Below are 21710 nucleotides of genomic sequence, written 5' to 3'. Positions count from 1 at the left end.
TTACTGTTATTACTCCTTCCTCTATATCTAGCTTGCTTCTCAGGAACAGAGACACCTTCCAGTTTTGTATATCTCCACCTGCACAAATAGAGACCTTTACTGGCATCCTGTATAGGCCTGATCAAAAGAAACTTCATTTACTCCATGTCAGCAGTTAGTGCCTTTTGAGAAGTACAAAGACCATCATGCAAAGGGTTTTTACAAACTGACACATATGGTGCATGGATCCAACCAACTTCAGGAATAAATACTTGTACCTCAAAACAGACTGTGGCCACAAGTGCATCCTACTGACTTACGCTACCAGTTTTGGTTCTGTCATAACAACTCTTCTGGTAGATGCTGTACTAGCAGGTAGCAAAACGGCAGTACATTCCATAATCTGTTCCACAGCTGTATTTTGGAGTATCAGCAGGCTGAAATTTCCCATTTTCCTTGCTCCCATCTATGATGTGAACACGCAGAGCTGAAGGATTTATGGTTTCTCTACATTTATTTCCTTTCAGCAGAAAGAATATCTAAATTGTTCAAGTTCAAAAGCTCAAATCTAAAAGCCATAATCTCTTCCTATGAATTAACTCCAAATCCATTCTGGTTTTTTAAAGATAATTTGAAATATAGTAGTTTCTGCTACTTCAAGGAGCTGTAAAATAAATCTAATTGTATTTGCCTTATCTACCTTGCATCAACTTACTACTTCCAAATGCTACAGTGGGGCTAATATTTTTTATGAAATCTGAGCTTCCAAATGATTATGATGAGACCTTGGGACTGTGGCAATAGTAAACACATGTAAAAAAACATTTTCTTCTCCATGTGGGAAGTGCAACGCCTATTCTATTTCCATCCTTTACTCACTTTCTGTGATTGCTGGAGGGCATTTTAGATGCAGTTGCTCAGACTATTCAAGACCTTTTAAAAAAAAGTTGTCATTTCCTAGAAAGTAATTTAAGCCTCCCACGCTGAACAAAAAACATACGTGGCATATGCAAATGCTGTTCAAGCAGCATGTGGTTTACATAACAATTTATACGACGATGGCTGCTTTATAGCTGAGGCCAAAGGCAATCAGATTTTACACATACTCAGGTCACCCCTCTGTCTCTGCACTGGAACAAACGTGCTCTCCCAGTGTGGATCGTGACAAGAGCTCACATTGCATGGCATGTAAGTGCTGCAGTTGTTTTTGATCTCAACTGGGGAAGGATGGATAAATAGCCTCATGTTTCACTTCAGTAAATGACCTCACAAGTTCTGCTGGGTCAATGGACAGTAATCAGGAATCAGTTACTTCTTCAGCTTTGTAGCAAGAACACAGAGCAGTTCTTCACTAGGAAATGAACTAAAGCTAAGGGTGGGAGGTGGGGGATGTGGAGTAGGAAGGCGGGCAGCTACTGCTTCATTTCCTTTTCTGCTCTGATTCCTCTGTAATAGAAATTCCATGAAAACAACTTAACCTGAAGAAGAATTTCAGCAACAAATCATCACAAAGAAGCCATGAAAACCTGTTTAATGCTTGCAGGTGATGTCAGGAGCTCATCATGTGACTAATAGCCATCTGATACACAAATACTTTACAACCATAGAATCTAAAGACAGAAAACTAAGGTCAGTTTAGTCTACCTCTTGCTTTACCCAGTGCAAGATTTTTTTTGCATTTTCTCAATGTATTTTGCTACTCTTGTTGTGCTGTTTAATTTTAAGATTTCCACATAACCCAAGAAACATCTTCTAAACTCCTGGGGAAATTAAGATTTTATATCTTAGCATCAAGAGTTTTCCCATCCCCATCTCCCTGTTAGTGTTTCATGAAATAAATAAAGCAGTTGCTTATCTTCTTTCACTATTCTGTGCTATAGCAACTCCGAATCACATTAAGTAATTATCTCCCCTATGCATTCACCCAAGAATTTCCATATTTGAGCCTTGTTTTGGCTTTCAGAAGTTATTGTTTTTTTTTTTTTTTTTGTACAGTAGCACATTGGTATTCTTCTCTTTCACTGTGTTAGCAACATGCTGACCCCAAAACTAATGCAGTATTTCATGCAGATTTACTGGACTCAGAGGAGTCCTCTCATTTATACTCCCTACCATGCAGTATTTGGTCATGCACCCTGGAATTTCAGTGGCTTTTTTCCCCTGACTGCATCCCAATTATCTCTAATGCAAGTTCAAAATGTGTTTTCCCAAATCCTCTTTCCCTGCACTATTTTAGGGCCGATTTATGCTCACCTAACTTTTGATTATTGCTGTTCTATTTCTTCGTATTTTCCCTTTATTTGAAAGTCTTCTCACTTCAACACTGTATTTCAGTAATGGGCTGTTTTCATATCTTCTTTCCTCTCTCCATCACTGTAAATACAACTAAAACCTCTACATGATGATAAAAACAGCTGCATTACTATTCACTGCTATTCAGACAACTTTAAACTCACATATCTTTCTTTCTATTTTGTAAATCTGAATTTATTTTTCAAGAGTTCATGAGAAAGCATTTTGTTTAATATCTTTATCAATTATATTGATGAGGGAGTCAAGTGCACTCTCAGCAAGTTTGTAGATGATGCCAAGTTGGGCAGGAGTGTTGATCTCCTTGAAGGTGGGTTAGCTCTGCAGAGGAATCTGCATAGGCTGAATCGATGGGTTGCATTTAATTGTATGTATTCAGTAAGACTAAATGCCAGGTGCTCTATGTGCCTGATAATATCTCCAGGCAGTGGTGTGAGCTCAGGGAAGTGTGGCTGGAAAGTTGCCTGACCAAAAAGGACTTGAAGGCACTGGTCGATAGCCAACTGAACATAAGCCAGCAGAGTGCCCAGAGGGCCAAGAAGGTCTGATGCATCCTGGCCTTTATCAGAAATAGCATGGTCAAAAGGCCAAGGGAAGCATCATCCCCCTATATGTGGCACTGATGATGCCACATCTTGAGTACTGTACTCAGTTTTGAGCCCCTCGGTACAAGAAAGATACTGAGTTACTAAAACGTGCACAGAAGAGCCGTGATGCTGGTGAAGGGACCAAGCCAGATGAGGAGCAGCTGAGAGAACTGAGCTTAGTCTGGAGAAGAGGAGGCTGAGGGGAGACCACATCACTTTCTTACAACTATGTGAAAGGAGGCTACAATGACTGTTGGCCTCTTTACTCTAGGAAATGTGCAGCACCGGGAGAGGTTTCAACAGGATATCAGCACAAATTCATTAATGGAGAGGGTGGTCAACGTTTGGAACAGGCTGGCCAGGGAGGCAGTGGAGTTGCTATCCCTGAAGGTATTTAACAGACATGTGGATGTAGCAGTTAGGGACATGGTTTATTGGTGGACTAGTGTTAGGTTGTTGACTGGACTTGACGATCTTGAAGATCTTTTCTAACTTAAATAATTCACTGATTTTATTATAGACGTAATACTCTCCTTTCAGCCACTCATTTTCAGTTCTATTTCAGAACATTACTTTACAGCCTTGTAGTAGGGCAGTCATTTGAAAAGGGAAAGTGAGAGCATGAGGAGCTGAAGAGGGTCATGTACAGCAGGCTTCTTCTAGGATTTGGGCAAAAGAGCACAGTTATTATAACCTCAGCAGTGATTATCTGACATGAGCTGCTAGGGGCATTTGCAGAAGTAGAAGTCTAGGCAATTAGATAACTTCCAAGTTGAAAGTGAAGGCATACGGTGACCTGAGATGGTCCCAGTGTTAAGCACACACACAAAAACGTGCCTCTGTTTATTTGCCTCAAATATGTCTATGATCTTTACTGGATCTAGTCCAGGGAGAAGTGCTGTAAAACACATATTCTGCTTCTGACCACATTCACATCAATGCAAACACCGCTCACAGCTCTTAGTGCTGTTATTTGCAATGTAGTGTTATTACAGATATCAGAACAGATCCCTAATATAATGTAAGAAAAATCCTTAAAATTTACATAGAAACTAGATTTAATGTATAAGTTTGACTACACCGTGTCTAACTCTTGCATTATATCCAGTTATCCATTATATTTTCTTAAATAAAAACTGGCACTGGTATATAACTTTGTCACTTTCATTAACATCAATCAGTGTAGATCAGCCAGTTTGCTATTTTTATATATAAAAATAGAATAACCTTCCAACTCAGCAAATGCTTTTCTTTGCTTTACCATATAACTTCACTGCTGTTAAATAAGAGAAGGGACTACTCACTTTCTTCCTCAAATATTTTTCTGCACTGATGTATCTGTAAATTACTTTATAATTCCCCATTTCCTTTGTTAGCACAAAGTAATTAAACTAATCCATCCCCTGTAAACCTCAGTTGACTCGGTGTCCTTTACTGTCATTGCATCTTTTTTTTTTTTTTTTTTTTTTTTTTGGCATTTTTTCTTAACTTCTAATCCTCAAATCTACATCTGAAACTTTGTTTTCCACACCAGTTCTCAGTCATCTTTTGGCTGCAGTCTTTTTTGGCTCTTGCAGCCAACTAGCACACTGATGAAATCTTGGTTCTTATGAAATCAGACTGACGGTCTCCACCTAAATCCATTATTTACAGAGATGAATTTCAATAGCACTTGTGTACAGTCTCCAGTTTCTCATTAAGTAAGAAATACTAAGATAAGGACAGGTTTTTCTGCAAGACAACAAAAACAATCATGGTTTATTAAAGCACTCTGGATGTGGCCTTGCTTCCTTTACAGAAGTCAAAAGGAGGTAAACTCTTTGCATCTTTCCTGAACATGACATCAACCTGCTCTGCACTCAGCCTTTTTAATGTAAATAGATCTTGACCCTTGCATACTGCTACCACGTCATCTGGGTTCAATTCACCTACTGACCAGAATACTCAGTATCAGCTGTATTACATATGAAGATGCAGATCTAATGGTTTCCTGTTGAGACAGTGTTATCTCGGTGTGCTCCCATAAACACTCTACAAAGTATTCAACATCCTATCTCCACTGCTCCTCTTCCACTCCTGGCAAAACTGGAGCCCTAAGAAAGCCCATCACAACCCTTAAACGTTTTTATAATCCAACAACAGAACCATCCTACATTTTGGTTCTGCTTCCAGGACTGTCTGCATGCTTATCCAGCCTCTGTCTAATCTGGAATGCAGAAATAGTCTAACAGTCAATGACACATAAATACAATTTTAAAGCACCTATATAGATATTGTTTTGCTGGTATTTGTAAATTCTACATTTGGTGTCATTTCATTAACTAGCAGTTAAAGTTCAGTTAACATTAACTAAAACATTACTTTTCAGCACACGCTCATTTAAGTGTTCCACTGTTAAAGAACTTTTCCTAAACCTGCCATCTTCCCGACCAGATCCTATACTTATCCACAGATGCAGTAGCAAATGAATTATGTATACTACCTTTACTTTCATCTGTGTAAGTCAAAGTGTATGCTTTTGGTCTTACACTTTGCAAAGTTCCTGTTTTGACAGTATTCCCTGTGATAATTTACAACTCTGTCAATTTCTACGCTTTGCAATTTAGCTACTGTGCTATCTATTCTGGTAGTGGTTTAAAGTGTTTTCTCATCTCTCCCAGATGAAAAATTGTAGTATAAACCTTGGTTGCTGCCAGCAGCAGCACAGCACAAGCTGAATATTGTACTGGCCTGACATCTACTTGCCATACTTGCACTCTTTTCCACATTCTAGGTTGCTTTTGCACCACTGATACAATAAAAAAGCCAGCAAAATCTAAAAACTTTTGAAGAGAATACAAATTTATTATATAGGTAGTGGAGAAAACTATAGACTAATCTCCATTTTCTACAGTTATTCCAAAGCTAGAACAAAATACTAACAATTTTACCTCACCATTAAACTCTTGGTTCCATTTCAGAATCCATGTGAAATGTTTCTTTGGCTGAGTGTATGCTTATACATACACTAAAAAGCTGCCACTACACTTTGCATATACAAAAACATACCTGCATCTTAAAGAACAACAAAAAAAATCTCTACTAGAAGCCCTTACTTCCTTCTAAAGGCTTTCTTTGAAAATTTAAGCTGGTTTTTTTTGTGCTTTACTTATAAACAACAGCATCTCATAGCTGAAGAAATCAGCCATCATTTCTGACAAAAAGAAATTACTGTAGTTGCTAAGCTAAGTGGGCAACAAACAGTTCTGCTGCTAGCTCTGCCACTGTGCAAGCTATCCGCTCTTCCATTTGTAATATGGGCAAAACATGACCTTACCTGCTAGGGTCTGTGCAAACCTTCCAAACATAACTATTAAGGAATCTAATCAGGCATGGAATGAGAATTTAAAGTTATGTGCATGAAGCAAGTCACGAGAATGGTCAGTTTTCAGCTTGTATTAAAAATCAATTGCCCTACAGATTTGTATTGAAACAGCATTACTTCAGATATCTGTTAATCCATAAAGAGATACACTGCGCACTTGCAGCATCTATGGACAATAAGAGCACCAGAGTAGAACAATAAAAGATGAAAGTTGGCAGAATAACTGAAGATAATAGTAAACTGCTCATACACTCCAAAGTTTTTTGGGACCACAATTCACAGGAGAAGCATTAATGAAAATTGCACAAAACCAAAGTACTGCAACCATACAGAAAGTTACAAGAATACTGGACAGACAACAGTTGGAGCAGTATTCAAGAGATGATAACATACAGTTACAGAAGGAGCTAAGGTGGAGGATATATAACAGACACTCTTCATTTAAAATTACTTAATAATATCCATGAGAAGATGAGTAATTTTAATGTAGGTTTTGATTTTGCTCTGATTTATCTAATGCTACCAAAATAACAACGATAGGATAAGATGAACTTATGAGGTGCAGTACCTTGTAATTCATGTTCCTAGAATAGGAAAACATATTGCATCACAAGATCTGATAATTTATTTCAGTTCTGTAGCTTAATGAAGCTACTGTTCTACACTGCAACTTTTCCACTCTGTATAGGTTGTTTGCACTACAGACTGAATGCAAGCAGATTATATATTTAAAATGTATTTTAATGTATTATTAAAAAAATCCAGAAATGCTTATGTTACACAGATCCAACCTGCATAACAATCCAAATTATTACTCTAAGCTACAAAATGTATTATAATCAACCTTGTTCAGGTACAATCTGCAGGATGACTCTTATGAAAACAGAGCCAACACCATTTAAGTCATCAAACACACAAAACATTTTAAACTTGAAGATATTTCAGGTACTGCTTCCATATAGTTGTAGGAAAAAATATTTATTCTTAAAATGAAGTATACTCAAACATATTTGTATATTTTCTGTTATGAAGTTTGATTTTCCTTGTTCAGTTCCGCATTGCCAACATGGCATTTATGTCCCAAATGAGATTCCGTAACTGATCCATGATCTGCTTCAGTTGCTGATTCTTCAGTTTCAGTTTCTGTGGGAAGATTTTATGAGAAGATTTTTGTCATCAGTTGAAACAGTACACTCAGGATTTCAAGAAAAGTTAGTGTTATGAAATGCTATATGTATCTTTTTGTCAGCTGTCTGTGAGCAATATTAGATAATACATCTTCTTTAAAGCACACTCTTAAAATACAAGAAAGACTCAGAAGTTAAAGACCTTTGTTAGAGAGGAGTGCTATTTCTTTTCACAGCAGTCTTTTATCAAAACACTTGATCCCTTCAACAAGAGCAAACTTCTGGCCATTGGCCCTCTAACCAAAGTCCAAAAGACAGCACTTGATGCAAAGGGAAGGAAGTGAAATTTGAGACCAGAAGAGCTCAGGGAACAGCTAAATTTATGCTAATATGCACTGTATAAGTTGGGTGCTCAGAAAAGCAAGGTATTAAAAGTCAAAGTCTGAAAAACCACAAAGTCAATCAAGCTTTTCTACACCTTCTGCCTACGTCGGTCAATTCTGATGAGCTAAGTGATGCTGTCCTCCCAAGTGTGCTGAATTCTATAAAACTGTGTACTTGCTTTTGTGAACTGCAGAAACATCTGAAGGGACAGCAGAATAGAAAATACACTTTATCTGAGCAACCAGAACTTAAAAATTACGTCTACAGAAGATCAGTGCATTAAGCCAATGCAGAATATTCCTAACTGTTCATGTTTCACAGCAATACACGTATTTATTATCCAATTTATTCATTTTCCCGCTCAAATCAAAGCTGCCAAGTAATAAGTTAGTGTGTATTGTTAACAACAAACCCATGCCCTTCATTCCATTCAAATGTGATATAAAGTCAACCTCCTCACGTCAGAGATTGAATTCATAATGGAAGTCCAGATTTCTAAGTAAAGCCAAAGCACAGGAAAGACTTGCTGCCATTCAAAATGTCTCAGGTTTTACATCACTTTGTTTCTTCTGTACTACACAAATAGCAATACATTAAAAGAATAACTCAGCTCAGTAACTAAAGTAACTGTAACAGTGACAAAAAGAAGCAACAAAAGAAGCAGCATACTGAAAATGAGAGCCCTGTCTTTTCAGGTGAACAACAAACCAATGCCGGTCAGGCTCAGAAAGAAGTCCAGAGGAAAAGAGAAAAAAAAAAGCCTTTTCATTTCAGACCTGTAAAAAGTCTTAAGAAATACAGTAATTAAATTTAGGAGAACACTGTACTTTGAGAAAGGGAAATATTTGTGAACACACTTCGGTGGACGTGTTCCCTGGAAGCAGAGCCCACACTCTGACTCCTTTCTGACTCCTGAGAAGAAGGTAAGTAGGACTGTTCATGTGCACTAATTTGGAAGTTCTAAGCAAGCATTTGATTGACTAAAAATCATTTTAACAGTTACAATGTGCATTTCTCTAATCTTTTTCCATTTGCTAATTGAAAACTGCACTATATAGAGCAAAGATTCCATTCCGGAAGACAAGAGGGAGAACTGAGAGAACAATGTAGCTATGACAACATTTAAATGACATAATTTTGCTTCCCTACAAAACATAATGACATAAGAACTCAATGCTTTACAGAGTACAAGAGATGAGATAAACAAGCACGTTCATACCTGTGGCATTTAAAAACGCATTTCCATTTCCCACCCTCAACATTTAATCTCAGAGAAATCAAGAAATGTAACATCAAAACAACTAGCTTAATGCAAACTGTCACTCACTGATACCAAGGGCACATCAGTTCATTATTTTTCAAAGCCTTCACCAAGAGAAGTGAAGGATGAACAGTCAGTGATGATTACGTGTTAGACAAAGAAGAACCATTAACCTCTGGTGCTGCAGACTGTTTTCTCTCCATCCCTTTTTTACTGCACTGTTACATGTTTTTAATGTAGATATGCCCGTATGAACTTTGCATAAGTTACATTCAAAAGATTAATTCTATAAGACAGTAATTTTCATTTCTTGTGCAACTATTATGAAATAGGATTTTTACTCTAGACAAGTGAACTCCTGAACTGGATTTCATTTGATTTCAAAGTGTCTGTAAAGAGGTGAGTAATATATTTTTTATTATATCTATCTGAAGATAATTTTAAGTCCTTTTCTTTGGTATTTTATTTTTTTAGCTCTTCTACTTCTTGCAGAGACGGAAAAAACATCTAAGGTGAAGCACCGTCTCTGGATTGCAAGGCTGAGAAAAGAATAAATGGCAAGGGGAAAACCTCCACTTCAAAGCATGTAGAGATCTTTGTTAGCAGTCTATGTGGTGTGGACCATTGTCTGTCACAGCCTGGTAGCAAGGATCATGGCATATAATGCATGTCCTTCCTACGCTGGCACTGGCAGTGCTGGTCTCTGTTTAAGGCTCTAACCTTAACCAATAAGGACATTCGCTGTGGAAGGAGGCGAAATGGCCTTCTTGGGAAACTTACAAGTTCTGAAAGAAGCTTCTGCACTGCTGACAAATTTTCATTTGAACAGATTGCTCGCAAGTTGTCTCCCACTCCTTCCTCCTTCTCCTGAAATGACTTAGTTGAACTCTGGACTGTTTCTCAGGATTAATGGTTGCACAAAAAAAGAAAAGGCTCTTCATCCTACATAAATGCTACAGCTTCTGCCTTTATCTGTTTTAAAGATAGCACATAAAAATTATCTTATATGAGGTAGTTTGTAATGAATTTAACTTAGGTACATTCACCTTATATCTGACAGGCATGTTTCTGTTGTTCACCCCCTATCAGAAAGGTTATCTGACCAAAAAAACAGTCCTGAGGGGTTTTCTGCAGTGATACTTATTTCCAGTGTGATTACCTCTCCACTATGACTGATGGCAAATACCAGTGCCAGCATGAGGCAGTTGACAAGGATTACACCCTTCAGCAGCAATATGGACCTCAGTAGGCTTAGGTCAGGTAGAGCGGTTGTGAAAACACGGATGTAAGCACAAAAAGCAGTAGGTGAAAAGAAGAGGGAGAAGCATAATATCCACCCAGACAGTACCTATCTTTCAAGGAATGCACAATAAAGAACTTGGTGTGTTTTGTACAGATTTGGATTCAGTGGGATGCAGTAATTTCAGCTTTGACCGAAATCCATTTTTGACTTAAACTCATTTTTGGTTCCCATTCATTTCATTTGAAATCAAAGCTGTCTAGGCCAATCTACACATTTCTATCAGAGACGTATCAAAACTTTCCTTTGTGTGCTGATCCCATCTCTCTTCATATTAAGTTCAGTTATCTTTCAGATTTTAAAACCTAAACAACACTATGAGTCATTATTCTGCACTTAATTTATTTGTTAAAATTCTCTTCTTCTTCAGCCTAAGATAATGATGTGGAAGAGTGAGACTACATTCCAGCTGATGCCTGGAAAGACATCAAACGTATGTGCTTGTGCTTTAAAGGCATCTCTTCTGCTTGACAAAAAATACTATGCCAGCCATAGATTATACCAGCTTTGTTAGAGAACTCTTTCAAAAGAGCCCTTCAAAATGAAATCTCTAAGGCAAGGAGGTGGGAAAACAGTTTTGTAGTCAAAAGACTTGCAACATTATGTGTAAACGGCAGAAAAAAGCTGTAAGGGAAATAATGAATCAGTACTTTGCTCCAACTCTCTTAAAGTTTTCAGGTGATGTTCTAAATTATGGCTATTCAATTTATATTAAAGAACACATTCTATCATAATAAATACACACATGGCTATTTATACATTTTTCAAATGGTTTAGAAGAGTATTCATTGTTAACACACTAACTTCTGGGCAATTAAATATAATGTATTCATCATTCATTATCTGCAACTTTTTCTGATCTTGTTCTCAGAGAACTGCTCTATCCTTGCTGGAAATGAAAAACTGAGTTTTCAGCCTCTCTCCTAGCCTTACAGTGAGTAGGAAAATTGCTCATGCTCCTGACAACAGCAGGGACAACAGTGACAGCCTGTGTTCCACTCTATGCTCAACATGCTACACATATTGAGCCATACAGCAAAGTCATGTATCCATTGCTCTGATGCTCAAAGAGAAATAAGAGTGTTCATTAAAACAGTTTAACATTTCCTTCACACTAATTAACTACCTAATGAAGATTATAGAAAAGACAAAACTAGATTCTTTGTGAATGTGCACAGCAAAAGGATGAGGGGCAGTAAACAAAAATTCACAAAGCTACTGGATATGCACCTGAGTAACTGGATCTATAATAGTTGGCCCTGCTTTGAGCTAGGGATTGAACTAGACACTGAGCCTAAATTCTCCGTCCTTGCAGACAGCCATTTTGGTACCCAAAACAGCAGGAAAACTGCTGCTCAGTGCAGACTGATGTGCTGAAACAGTGTCCAAAGAAACAATTCTTCCTCTCTTGCTAAAGTGTTCTTTGGTACACACTCATATCTGGGATGAAAAGGATCCCATAAATACAAAATAATAAATACAGGCAAATACCGTGATGGATAGTTTTAAAAGAAATCAAGTTTCTAGCACAGAAAGTAGTTTTCAGGCAAAATTCTTCCATGAAGAGATAGGATAGTTGCAAACTGCTGTCATATGAAAGGACTACTCCACAAAACAACATTGGTTCCAATGCACAAGGGTTTCATTATCAAAAAAGCCCTGAGGTAAATTCATAGCAACTTAACTCAAAAGGCTGCAGATCGTCTTTCCCACTCCTAGCAAGATCATGGCTAACCAGTTAGCAAAGATTAATTAAGAATATCAAACACGATTATTTTCAAAAGGGTCACCTGAAATGTCTCAGTACTATTTCACATCTTTTCATTTTTAGCCAAATGCATTAAGACCACTAATTATGCAATGGTTTTCCTAAATGTTTCATTTTAAACAAGACCTGCAGAATCCAAAAAAACCCGAAGCTGCATTTGCTCCATTTCTAAAAACAAGCAGTAAAAAAAGACTGTCCATAATCTAGCAATACAGATTACAATATTCTCATAATCATACAATATTGATATTTTCTGCTCTGTCCTATCAAATATACTACAAAACTTGAACCTGTCATCTCAAAAATATTACAGACGATGCTGTATTACGAAGGCAAAAAACCTGTAAGTATAATATTATACACAGACTAAAAAAAAATATGATGGCAATAGTGAAAAAATTTGTAATAGCAGCTAAATTACCATTTGCTGCTGCAAACAGTAATTATATTCACTAAAAACTTACAGGACTTCTATTAGCAAAACAATTCAAATACTACATTGATATTGGAATAGTAAACTATTTATTACAGAAAAAGAGTGAAATTCCTCACCAATTTCCAACTCTGGAAAGCAAATACTGATATCTGGAGTACAGCGTTCAGGCTTGGGGCCCCCAGCACAGGAAGGATGCAGAGTTGTAGGAGTGGGCCCAGAGCAGGGCTACAAATCATAGAATGGGTTGGAAGGAACTTGTTCATCTAGTTCCAGCTCCCCTGCTAGAGGCAGGGACAGCTCCCACTAGACCACATTGCTCAAAGCCCCATCCAGCAGATGGATGCACTGGAGCACCTGTACTTTGAAAAAAGGTTGAGGGAGCCAGGCTTGTTTAGTTTGGAGAAGAGAAGGCTCTGAGGAGACCTCACTGCAGTCTTCCAGTACTGTAAAGGAGCTCATAAGCAGGAGGAAGACTTTTACATGGTCTAGTAGTGATAGAACAAGGGGGAGTTGATTTAAACTAAAAAGGGAAAAAGTAGGTTAGATGTTAGGAAGAAATTCTTAACTCAGAGAATGATGAGGCACTGGCACAGGCTGCCCAAGGACGTTGTGAATATACCATCCATGGAGGCATTCAGGACCAGGGCAGCCTGATTCTAGTGAGTGACAGCTCTGCCCATGGCAGGGGGTTGGATCTAGATGATCTTTATCATTCCTTCCAAAGCCATTCTCCAATTCTATCATAAAGGAATAGCCAAGAGTTGTGGGAAGTGCAGGAAATAATTGTTTCACACAAAAGATAGAGTTAGTGGGTACAAACTATACACGTTTTTTGTTTTTCTTATAATAGTGGTGCACAGTTATAAGCATTCTGTTCTTGTATGGCTAAAGTCTCTCTCAATTTAAATCTAATAGGTTTCATCTTAAGTTACAGTTGTTAGATATTATTGAATTGCTAGGACAGAAATTCATTACCTCGTAAACTGATCAATACTTTTAATTAATGGACAAGTACTTCTTAGCCAATATCAGGTGATTAAATATTCTGACCTAAAAGTTAAGTCTAATACAGCAGATTAAATAAATAAGATGTCACTGTGTTAAACTGATACCAAAAACAACTGCAGTGTTTTGGTACTCTGCTACATCAATAGGTTCTTCTACCCTAAGAGTGAATGGTACATAGGGGAAATATGGGATAGTCCCCACTTCCTCAAATGAGGCTGCCCCTTTTCCCAGACAACTGCTGGAGCATACCAAAATATACAGTTTCAAGTTAGTGGTTCCTGAAAGGAGGTTAAGTCTTTGTGTGAGCATGAAACAAACCTTTATATTATCTACTAGTTTTGTTTGTGCTTCTCATTGGGAGATGGTGTTCTTCAAACACACATAGGTATCACTAGAAAGATCAGACTGCCTGGGAAGTCAAGCAAGGACTTAAGCAACCCATGAAAGGTCCAACAATTCAGATGTCTCAATAATGCTAAAGAACCACAGCAAACAGAGCGAGATGAGATCAGGACAACCAACTGAAGGGAGAAAAGATAGTGAGTGAAGAACGTAAAAAGCTACTTCATCTGTCAATTGGTTTTTATGTCCCAGCATTTTCATTAATGCTTTATATTACTGAAATTTTGCTGAAAGAAATTAACCAAAATTGAATTGGAGATGAATGTTAAAATTACAGAGGACTGAAAAGCTATCAGGAATGCCAGTAAAGCAACAGAAAAAGCTATTTAAGTTTAGAAGCCAGAATCAGAAATTCGATTAATATGATTCTACCTTTTTGTGTGTGTGTGTGAAAATATGTTTTGCTTTATTTCTAGTCATAAAACACTTAGCATTTCCCAAACTGTAGTATATTGCAATTTGAATTTTGAAATTGGAAAAAGAAAATTTAAAAAAAAAAAAGTGCAGTTTGAAAAACAAGAGGCTTCAATTTCCCTTGCAGCACATAACAGTTGTTCACAAAAATACTACTGAATGTTCAACTATCTTAAAATTTATTGTTGAAAATCTGAAAATTATGTTTAGGCACTTACATGCAAATACTGGATTTCAGTCCACATTTATGCAATGGCTTGAATGCATTTTTAATTGCTGATTTACTACTAATGCTCCTGTAACATCATTAACCTTCTTAAGATTTAAAACTCATCATAAACATTTATGAAATTCACTTCACAAGATCATGGCAGGGAGGTTTAAAAACACATTAGCATACAAGTACAACAACAAGGGCAAAACATGTCATAAAACTATCAAAAACATATCAAATATGGACAGTTAAGCTTATTAGCACTTAAAGATTGCAAATAAATGTGCATAAATTCTCACAGTAACATTACATACAATATAATGCATACCACCCTGCAACAGCAGCACTGAACAGAAAGAACGCAACAGGAAAGCAGACAACTGCTTTTCTCCAAATTCACGTAGTACCCATTTTTGTCTGTGCAATATGCATGAATTTTTCTAAATAAACGGGTTATGAAGAATTTGGTACATCTTTAATTGTTGAAGACAAATGCAAATATTGGAAATAATTCAAAAGCTGTAAATCCAGTGATAGTTCTCTCCAAAAATATTTTAGACACTCACTTCCTTTGTTCAGTTCTTTTTGTAGATTATGCCTGCTTTTTACCAAGCACTTACAGATATTACTGCCACACAAATACTTAGTTAATCCTATCTTTGTACTTTACAGATGGCAGGAACAATATTTAATGTTATGATCTGTTAAAACTACTTATATTTAATCTCAATGCTATATTATCATCTACTACAGCATATTTATTTTTAGATTTATATCTGTCTGTATTAATTGTACTCAATTGCATACTGCCACTCAAACTGAAAATTTAACAGCACCTTTATAGTATGGTACATTTTTTCTGAATGTGTCAAGATTCAATAAATGCTGTACTTAACAAAAGAAATGCTCTTCTTCACATTGTCAAAATACAGAAAGTAGCCCAGAAAATCCTCTGCCAACACACATAATTGTGATAATACTTACATATCTAATGTTTTATATCCATTTATCAATGCACTAGCCTAATGTATATTTAGAAGTTAAGTAAGGTACCTTATCTCCATCTGTATTGCCTATATCTACTGGGCTAACCATGGCCTCAATATAAAATATATATTTTATATATTATATATATTTATATATAAAATAGATAAAATATTGTCCTCCTCTACTTTGCCATAATAAGGGCCCCAGTTGGAGTACTGAATTCAGGCCTGGGGCCCCCAGCACAGGAAGAATGGAGCATTGTAGGAGCAGGTCCACAAAGATGATCAAAGCACCTCTACAATGAAGAAAGGCTGAGGGAGCTGGGCTTGTTTAGCTTGGAGAAAACAAGCTTTGAGCAGACCTCACTGCAGCCTTCCAGTACTCAAAGGGAGCTTATAAGCAGGAGGGAGCCCTATTTTTTTACCCAGTCTAACAGTGACAGAGCAAGGGGGAATAGCTTTAAACTAAAAAGGGAAAAATTAGGTTAGATGTTATTAAGAAATTCTTAACTCAGAGAGTCACCACTGGCACAGGCTGCCCAAAGAAGCTGTAGATGTTCCTTCCATGGAGGCCAGATTGAATGGGGCCCTGAGCAGCCTGATCTAGTGGGTGGCAACCCTGCCCATGGCAGGAGGGCTGCAAGTGGATGATCTCTTAGGTCCCTTCCAACCTAAGCCATTCCATGATTCTATGAATACTCAAAAGAATACATATTGTTTTAAAAGGAGTCGTAAGTGAAAGTTGTTATGGTACTTAAAACCTACAGTAGCCAGTGCTGCAGTTAAAAAAAAATTGTTTAACAAAAGTAATTCCAAAATAGTTATATGGCAGTCATCACACATACGGTCTTTAGTACAGCAGTCTAGAAACCTAGGCTTTGTAACATTAAAGTGACATTTTCTGTTTTACACAAATTAATTTCAACGTCCTTACCTTATTTACTTCCATGATTTCCCTTCTCTCTTCACTAGCAAAACGAAGCTGACTAGCAGCACCACGATCATCATGCTTAGAGCCATCTTCTTCAACGTAAGGAATAAGTTGCTAAGAAGACAAAAAAAATCAGCTTTTAAAAAGAAGAAAAAAGGAAAAGAAAAATCGGAAAAGGAGAGGTACTAACAATTTCCTTCAAAGGAAGTTCTGTGCTTCAAAAAGACATGACAGCATATATTGTCATACCTAGACTGCAGGCAGAGCACAGTATAAAAGTTTTAAGAGGTTAATCACTGGTAATCCTTGTATTCTTGAACTCTATGGACTGTGATTTTAAAGTTTACTACTCCACACTATGAAATAACACAAACATGAAGTTATCATTATTATCAAGTATTTCAATGATGTACTAAATATAATTTATGACAGACTTTACACATGGAGATTAAATACTTGGTTAATACCCTAATTATGACTTGCTATTTTATTGGTCTTCTGTTTGGCTGTTCTTAAGATCAGGCCCACAGTTATATAATAGGAATTTCTCCATAGGGATTTTCCACTGTAATCTCCTCAAGCTCATAATGCACTGCATTTTTTTGGCAAGCTTTTGAGAAGTCAAAATCTTCAATAAAGAATTTCTAAATGAATATTAACGTATGTTCTTCTTCTAAAAAAAGTTTTTTTAAAGACTCAGGAAATGTACTAGCTACGAAACACACACATGCTTTGTGTCAAAACTTTTCCAAAGTAACACCTTGTTCAAAAATAATTATAACGTACGTACAATTTAAACATAACATACACACATGGAATCTGTTGAATTTTCTGTCCTTAACTGAGAAAAGCTGAAGCTGATAGCAAAAGTACATCCTTGATCACATCTATATACTACAGACAAATGAAATATTAGTAAGTGATGCAAATGAGCATGACAGTTCAAAAGTCAGGAAACAGGTTGCTGATATAATGCACATTAACTTGTTACTTAGGTTGGGGTGTAATATGAAGCATTCAGGAACAACCTTCAGCATTCTGCTGAAAACTCTGACTTAGCTCTGAAAAATCATATTTTCTTCTATATATGCTTTTGGAGGCCATACTCATTAAACTTATTGAAATGGACAAAGAATGCCATGTTAACCTCTGCCCTGTAAAGCAAAAGTAGTGTAGCTATTAAATACTCTTGGAAAAAGCTCCTCCTCTTTCTTAAGAAAAAATAATGTCAGAAAAATTAAAAAAATAATCTCCTTCACAATAATCTTACAGCTTATTATGTTGGCTAAAAGGAAGTTGATAAGATCACCTATTAAACTAGCAGTACACATTAATGAAAGAAATATACTATTTTTATACCAATAGTAATAGACTAATATTAGTAGACACTGACTTAATTCATGGAATGTAATGACACAATTTCTTGCCATAAACAAGAAGCAAACAGAAAAAAAGAGATAGAAAACAACAAAGTGGTTTTGGTAGTGCAAGTTGAGAAAGGTGTAACATCAACCTAAATTTTATAGTCTGGGAATTCAACGGACTGGCCTTGGGATTTCTGCACTAAATGGCAGCAAACTAACAAACTGCTGCACAATGTTTGCAACACTGCAGATAACATGCAGATAAATCTATCCCAGTGCTATCTCATGGAAAGTAAGGAGTTACTTTCTTATATCTTAAAATAACTATTGAAGTGGGTATCTAACTTAGCATTTACTATTGACTACTCAGAATAAAGCACAATGACAACACTGTCACTCATTAGCAGCAGTGATGTTCAAAATGTCAGGGAAGACAGGCTGAGGAGGTATGGATGTACATATATTTAAAGAGCAACAAAATCTAAGCAAAAATAGAAGTATTCAAGACAAGAGGATCGGTGACAATGGAATTGCACATGTTTTCAGACATCAGTTGTGCCCTTGTAGCCCAGAAAGCCAACCATATCCTGGGCTGCATCAAAAGACACATGGCCAGCAGGGTGAGGGAGGTGATCCTGCCCCTCTGCTCTGCACTGGTGAGGCCTCACCTGGAGTTACTGCATCTAGATGGGGAGTCCTCAGTGCAGGAGAGATGTGGACTCATTGAGTGCATTCTGAGGAGGGCCACAAAAATGATCCAAGGGATGGAACATCTCTCCTATGAGGACAGGCTGAGAGAGTGGGGGCTGTTCAGCACGGAGAAGAGAAGGCTGCAACGTGACTTGACAGCAGCCTTTCAGTATTTAAAGAGGAACTACAGGAAAGAAGGGGACAGACTCTGAAGCAGGCTCTGTGTGAAGAGGGGTCTGCTCTGAAGCAGTGACAGAAGAAGGGGAAATGAATTCAAGCTCAAAGAGGGTAGATTTAGGTTAGACATACAAAAAAAATCTTTTTACAGTGAGAGTGATAAGAACACTCTCTGGAACAGAGATGTGGTTGATGCCCCAACCCTGGAGACATTCAAGGTGAAGCTGGATCAGGCCCTGGGCAACCTGATCTACCTGTAGATGTCCCTGTTCATTGCAAGGGAGCAATGACGGCCCTCAGATGTTCCTTCCAACTCTAAGGATTCTACGATTCTATGATTTTATGAATTGCTACAGAATTAGATCATGAGCCACAGAATAACTGCCTGTCTTGTTCAGTGCAGTATCATTAAGAAGGCTAATAATTGGCAGTAAGGAGGTTAGAGCAGTGTACATATATTCCACTAATGACTTAGAAACTGGGAGTCAGTTAAGTAAAAGAAAAAAGCCATTAAGTAATTTGATTGTTTAAAAAAAGAAGTTTGTCTATATTCGTTAAAGATAAAGGAGAATGTCGAGTCATTTAACAATATGATTGAGAGTATCAATGAAAATTTGAAATTAGAATTTCAGAAAGATGATAAAGAGAAATGATGTGGCACTTTCATTCACCCTGACATGAGGAAAGCAAGCATTGTGTTAACAGTGAATGCTAAATCAGTAAAAGGAAAAAGAATTGCAACTACTGTAATTGTTTCACTACAGACTTACTCTAGTAAAACAACCTCTTAAAAGAAAAACTTCTCCTGGCCCTTTTTTTCCCTAGAGGAAATAAACTGGTGAGTGCACATAGCCTGAGGTAAACAGCTAAGATTTTAAACAAAGTCTGATCTGTAATTTGTAGATATAGAAAGATACTCACTTCTATGGGAATAGGATCAAGTCCAGCACAGTTTTCATTACATTTGTCATAGACTAATCTCAGTTTTCTGAAGAGTATTGATAGCTGACGGAGATGCTCCTGTAGTTTTCCCAGTCTGTCTTGATACGTTCCAGTATGATAAGTAACACCATTTGGCAACTTCAGAGAACCAAAACACAAAAGAGTTATAAATATTATTTTCTTTTATAGGGAATAAAAAATTAAGATAAATGAGACAATTTTTGTGCATTCTAATGTAAGACCATCACACTATTCTCACAGTGTGAAATTTCTATTTTCTTTATCGGTAAAAATCTGAATTTTATTTGCCCATCTCATGTGCCAAATCACTGCTCTCAAACAGCTTCATGTCTTCTACATCCTGGTCATTATCAATCTCTGTAACTTCCAGTGAATGCCTTAATTCATGCTTAAGCATGGCTGTTGTTACAATCTGAGACACTTTACACCTGAACCCAGGTCACATTTCAGACAATCAAAGCGAATTCAAAGTAATACTCTGTGTATCTACATAAAATAATTACGGAATGAAATTTCAGGAGACATGAAAATACAGGGAAAAAGGGAAAAGGAGTGATTATTTGCATGTTTGTCTCTGAAGTTGAGAGCATGCACTTCTGCTGTCAACAGAGAAACATGAAAGAAGTTTGTATGTTCTCTTCAGTATGTAATCAAGAGGATTCTGTCCACTTTAATAATGAATAGAACATCACAATATTTTAAATGGAAAATACTACAGGAGAATGATATCACTGATCAATGATAACTCCTTTAAAATTACTCCCTAGAGGTTAACTAAAACAGAGAAACATAAACTCCATATAAATACACTTCACTATTCATTAAACAGTAATTAAGTGTATTTGGAATATATTTACTGTGGTAGAAATGACAATTCAGCATTTGTGAATGTTCTCCACGTTCACTAAATACACAGGAACAGCCAAATATATTCAGAGTTGTATATGTGTCTCCAACCAACCCCTTTTTCAAGGCAGTTTAGCCTATTTATGCATTTACATGTCCCAAGCTACCTCCACGTGCACATAGTCACTTAGTAGTAAAAACACGAGAAGGGAACTGATGATCACCAAATTAAAAATCAAAAAGAAGTTTTCTCACCTGCATGTTCCTCAGTAACTGGAAGATTTCCATGGTTCGAAACACAATGTCCTGCACGGTCTCCTGGCCGATACGGCACAGAGATGCTGTATTGACCTCCCTAGCTGCCTGTGCCTGCGTTCCTGAGAATGCACCGGGAGGCATCCCTGCCCCGGCCAGAGGTGGGGTTGACATTTCTGGATGCCAGCGGGTCCCACTGAACCGACCTGCACAAAGATAAGGCAACGATGAAGTATTTGTCTGAGCCTATTCTAAGAAACTAACTTCTGGCTATACCGCTCCTCTGCTCAACAGGTTGTCCTGTCTGAGACAAAACCACTCAACAAATATTAGAGGGCTCTGTGTCATCCCTTGGCTTTGGACAGGGCTCCTTAAACCATCACGGCTTTGCTGGGCCTCACGGAGCTGCACGCGGGGTTCTGTCCCTGTGCTACACGGCGATACGGAGGGCTGCCTGATTTCACACACGAAGCCCTCGCCTCTCCCGCCCGGCCGCCCAAACCGCAGCCTGCGGGCCGAGGCACTGCGGGGAGCGCTCCCGCCGCTGTCCTGGCATCGCTCGGCGGCTACGGGCCCGTCCCGGAAAGCAGGCCAGCGTATCAGGCGGTACGCGAGGAACCGCGCGGGCCGATCGAGACAGAGACTGCGCTAAGGCCGCTCACGACGCCGAGCGGCGACCATTACTCACGGGACCGGGGAAGGGCCCGGGGCGCCGCGTTGCCGTGGAAACGCAGAGGCGGAAGCAGTGCACAGCGCCCGGAAGCGCGGGCTACGCGAAGCGGAAGTGACGTCACGGCAGCGGGGCGGGGCTGCGCTGCGCGCAAGGCTGGCTGCCCGCGGCTCGTGCGGTGCCGTTGGGCGGGTCGCTGGGGCTGGGCGTGTCTGTGCGTGTGGCGCAGCTTTTGTATCGAAAGGGAGCGGCTGGGCACACACTGCTTTTGGCT

At 38.1% G+C, this 21710-nt stretch overlaps 1 protein-coding gene across 2 annotated transcripts; it reads right to left on the bottom strand.

Annotated features, from left to right (window-relative positions):
• Nucleotides 1-5733: 5733 nt before the first annotated feature.
• Nucleotides 5734-21580, bottom strand: MED30 (mediator complex subunit 30). 2 transcript variants are annotated; one of them, XR_004166619.2, is made up of 6 exons: nucleotides 21455-21580; nucleotides 20767-20972; nucleotides 19624-19782; nucleotides 16475-16585; nucleotides 9793-9984; nucleotides 7294-7383 (listed from the first exon to the last, which is right to left on the bottom strand). XR_004166619.2 is itself a non-coding variant. In XM_031591152.2 (5 exons), exons 2-5 carry the CDS (start codon nucleotides 20938-20940, stop codon nucleotides 7288-7290), a joined length of 540 nt encoding a protein of 179 aa, XP_031447012.1. In that variant the 5' UTR covers nucleotides 20941-20972; nucleotides 21455-21580; the 3' UTR covers nucleotides 5734-7287. The 2 variants fall into 2 exon arrangements, 1 of the variants encoding a protein (XP_031447012.1); XM_031591152.2 differs by lacking the exon at nucleotides 9793-9984 and having other exon boundaries at nucleotides 5734-7383.
• Between the last annotated feature and the right edge of the window lie 130 nt (nucleotides 21581-21710).

This window comes from Phasianus colchicus, chromosome 3, assembly GCF_987193195.1.
Source record: "Phasianus colchicus chromosome 3, bPhaCol1.hap1.1, whole genome shotgun sequence".
NCBI lineage: Eukaryota > Metazoa > Chordata > Aves > Galliformes > Phasianidae > Phasianus > Phasianus colchicus.
This window is presented reverse-complemented; position numbering and strand designations above follow the sequence as displayed.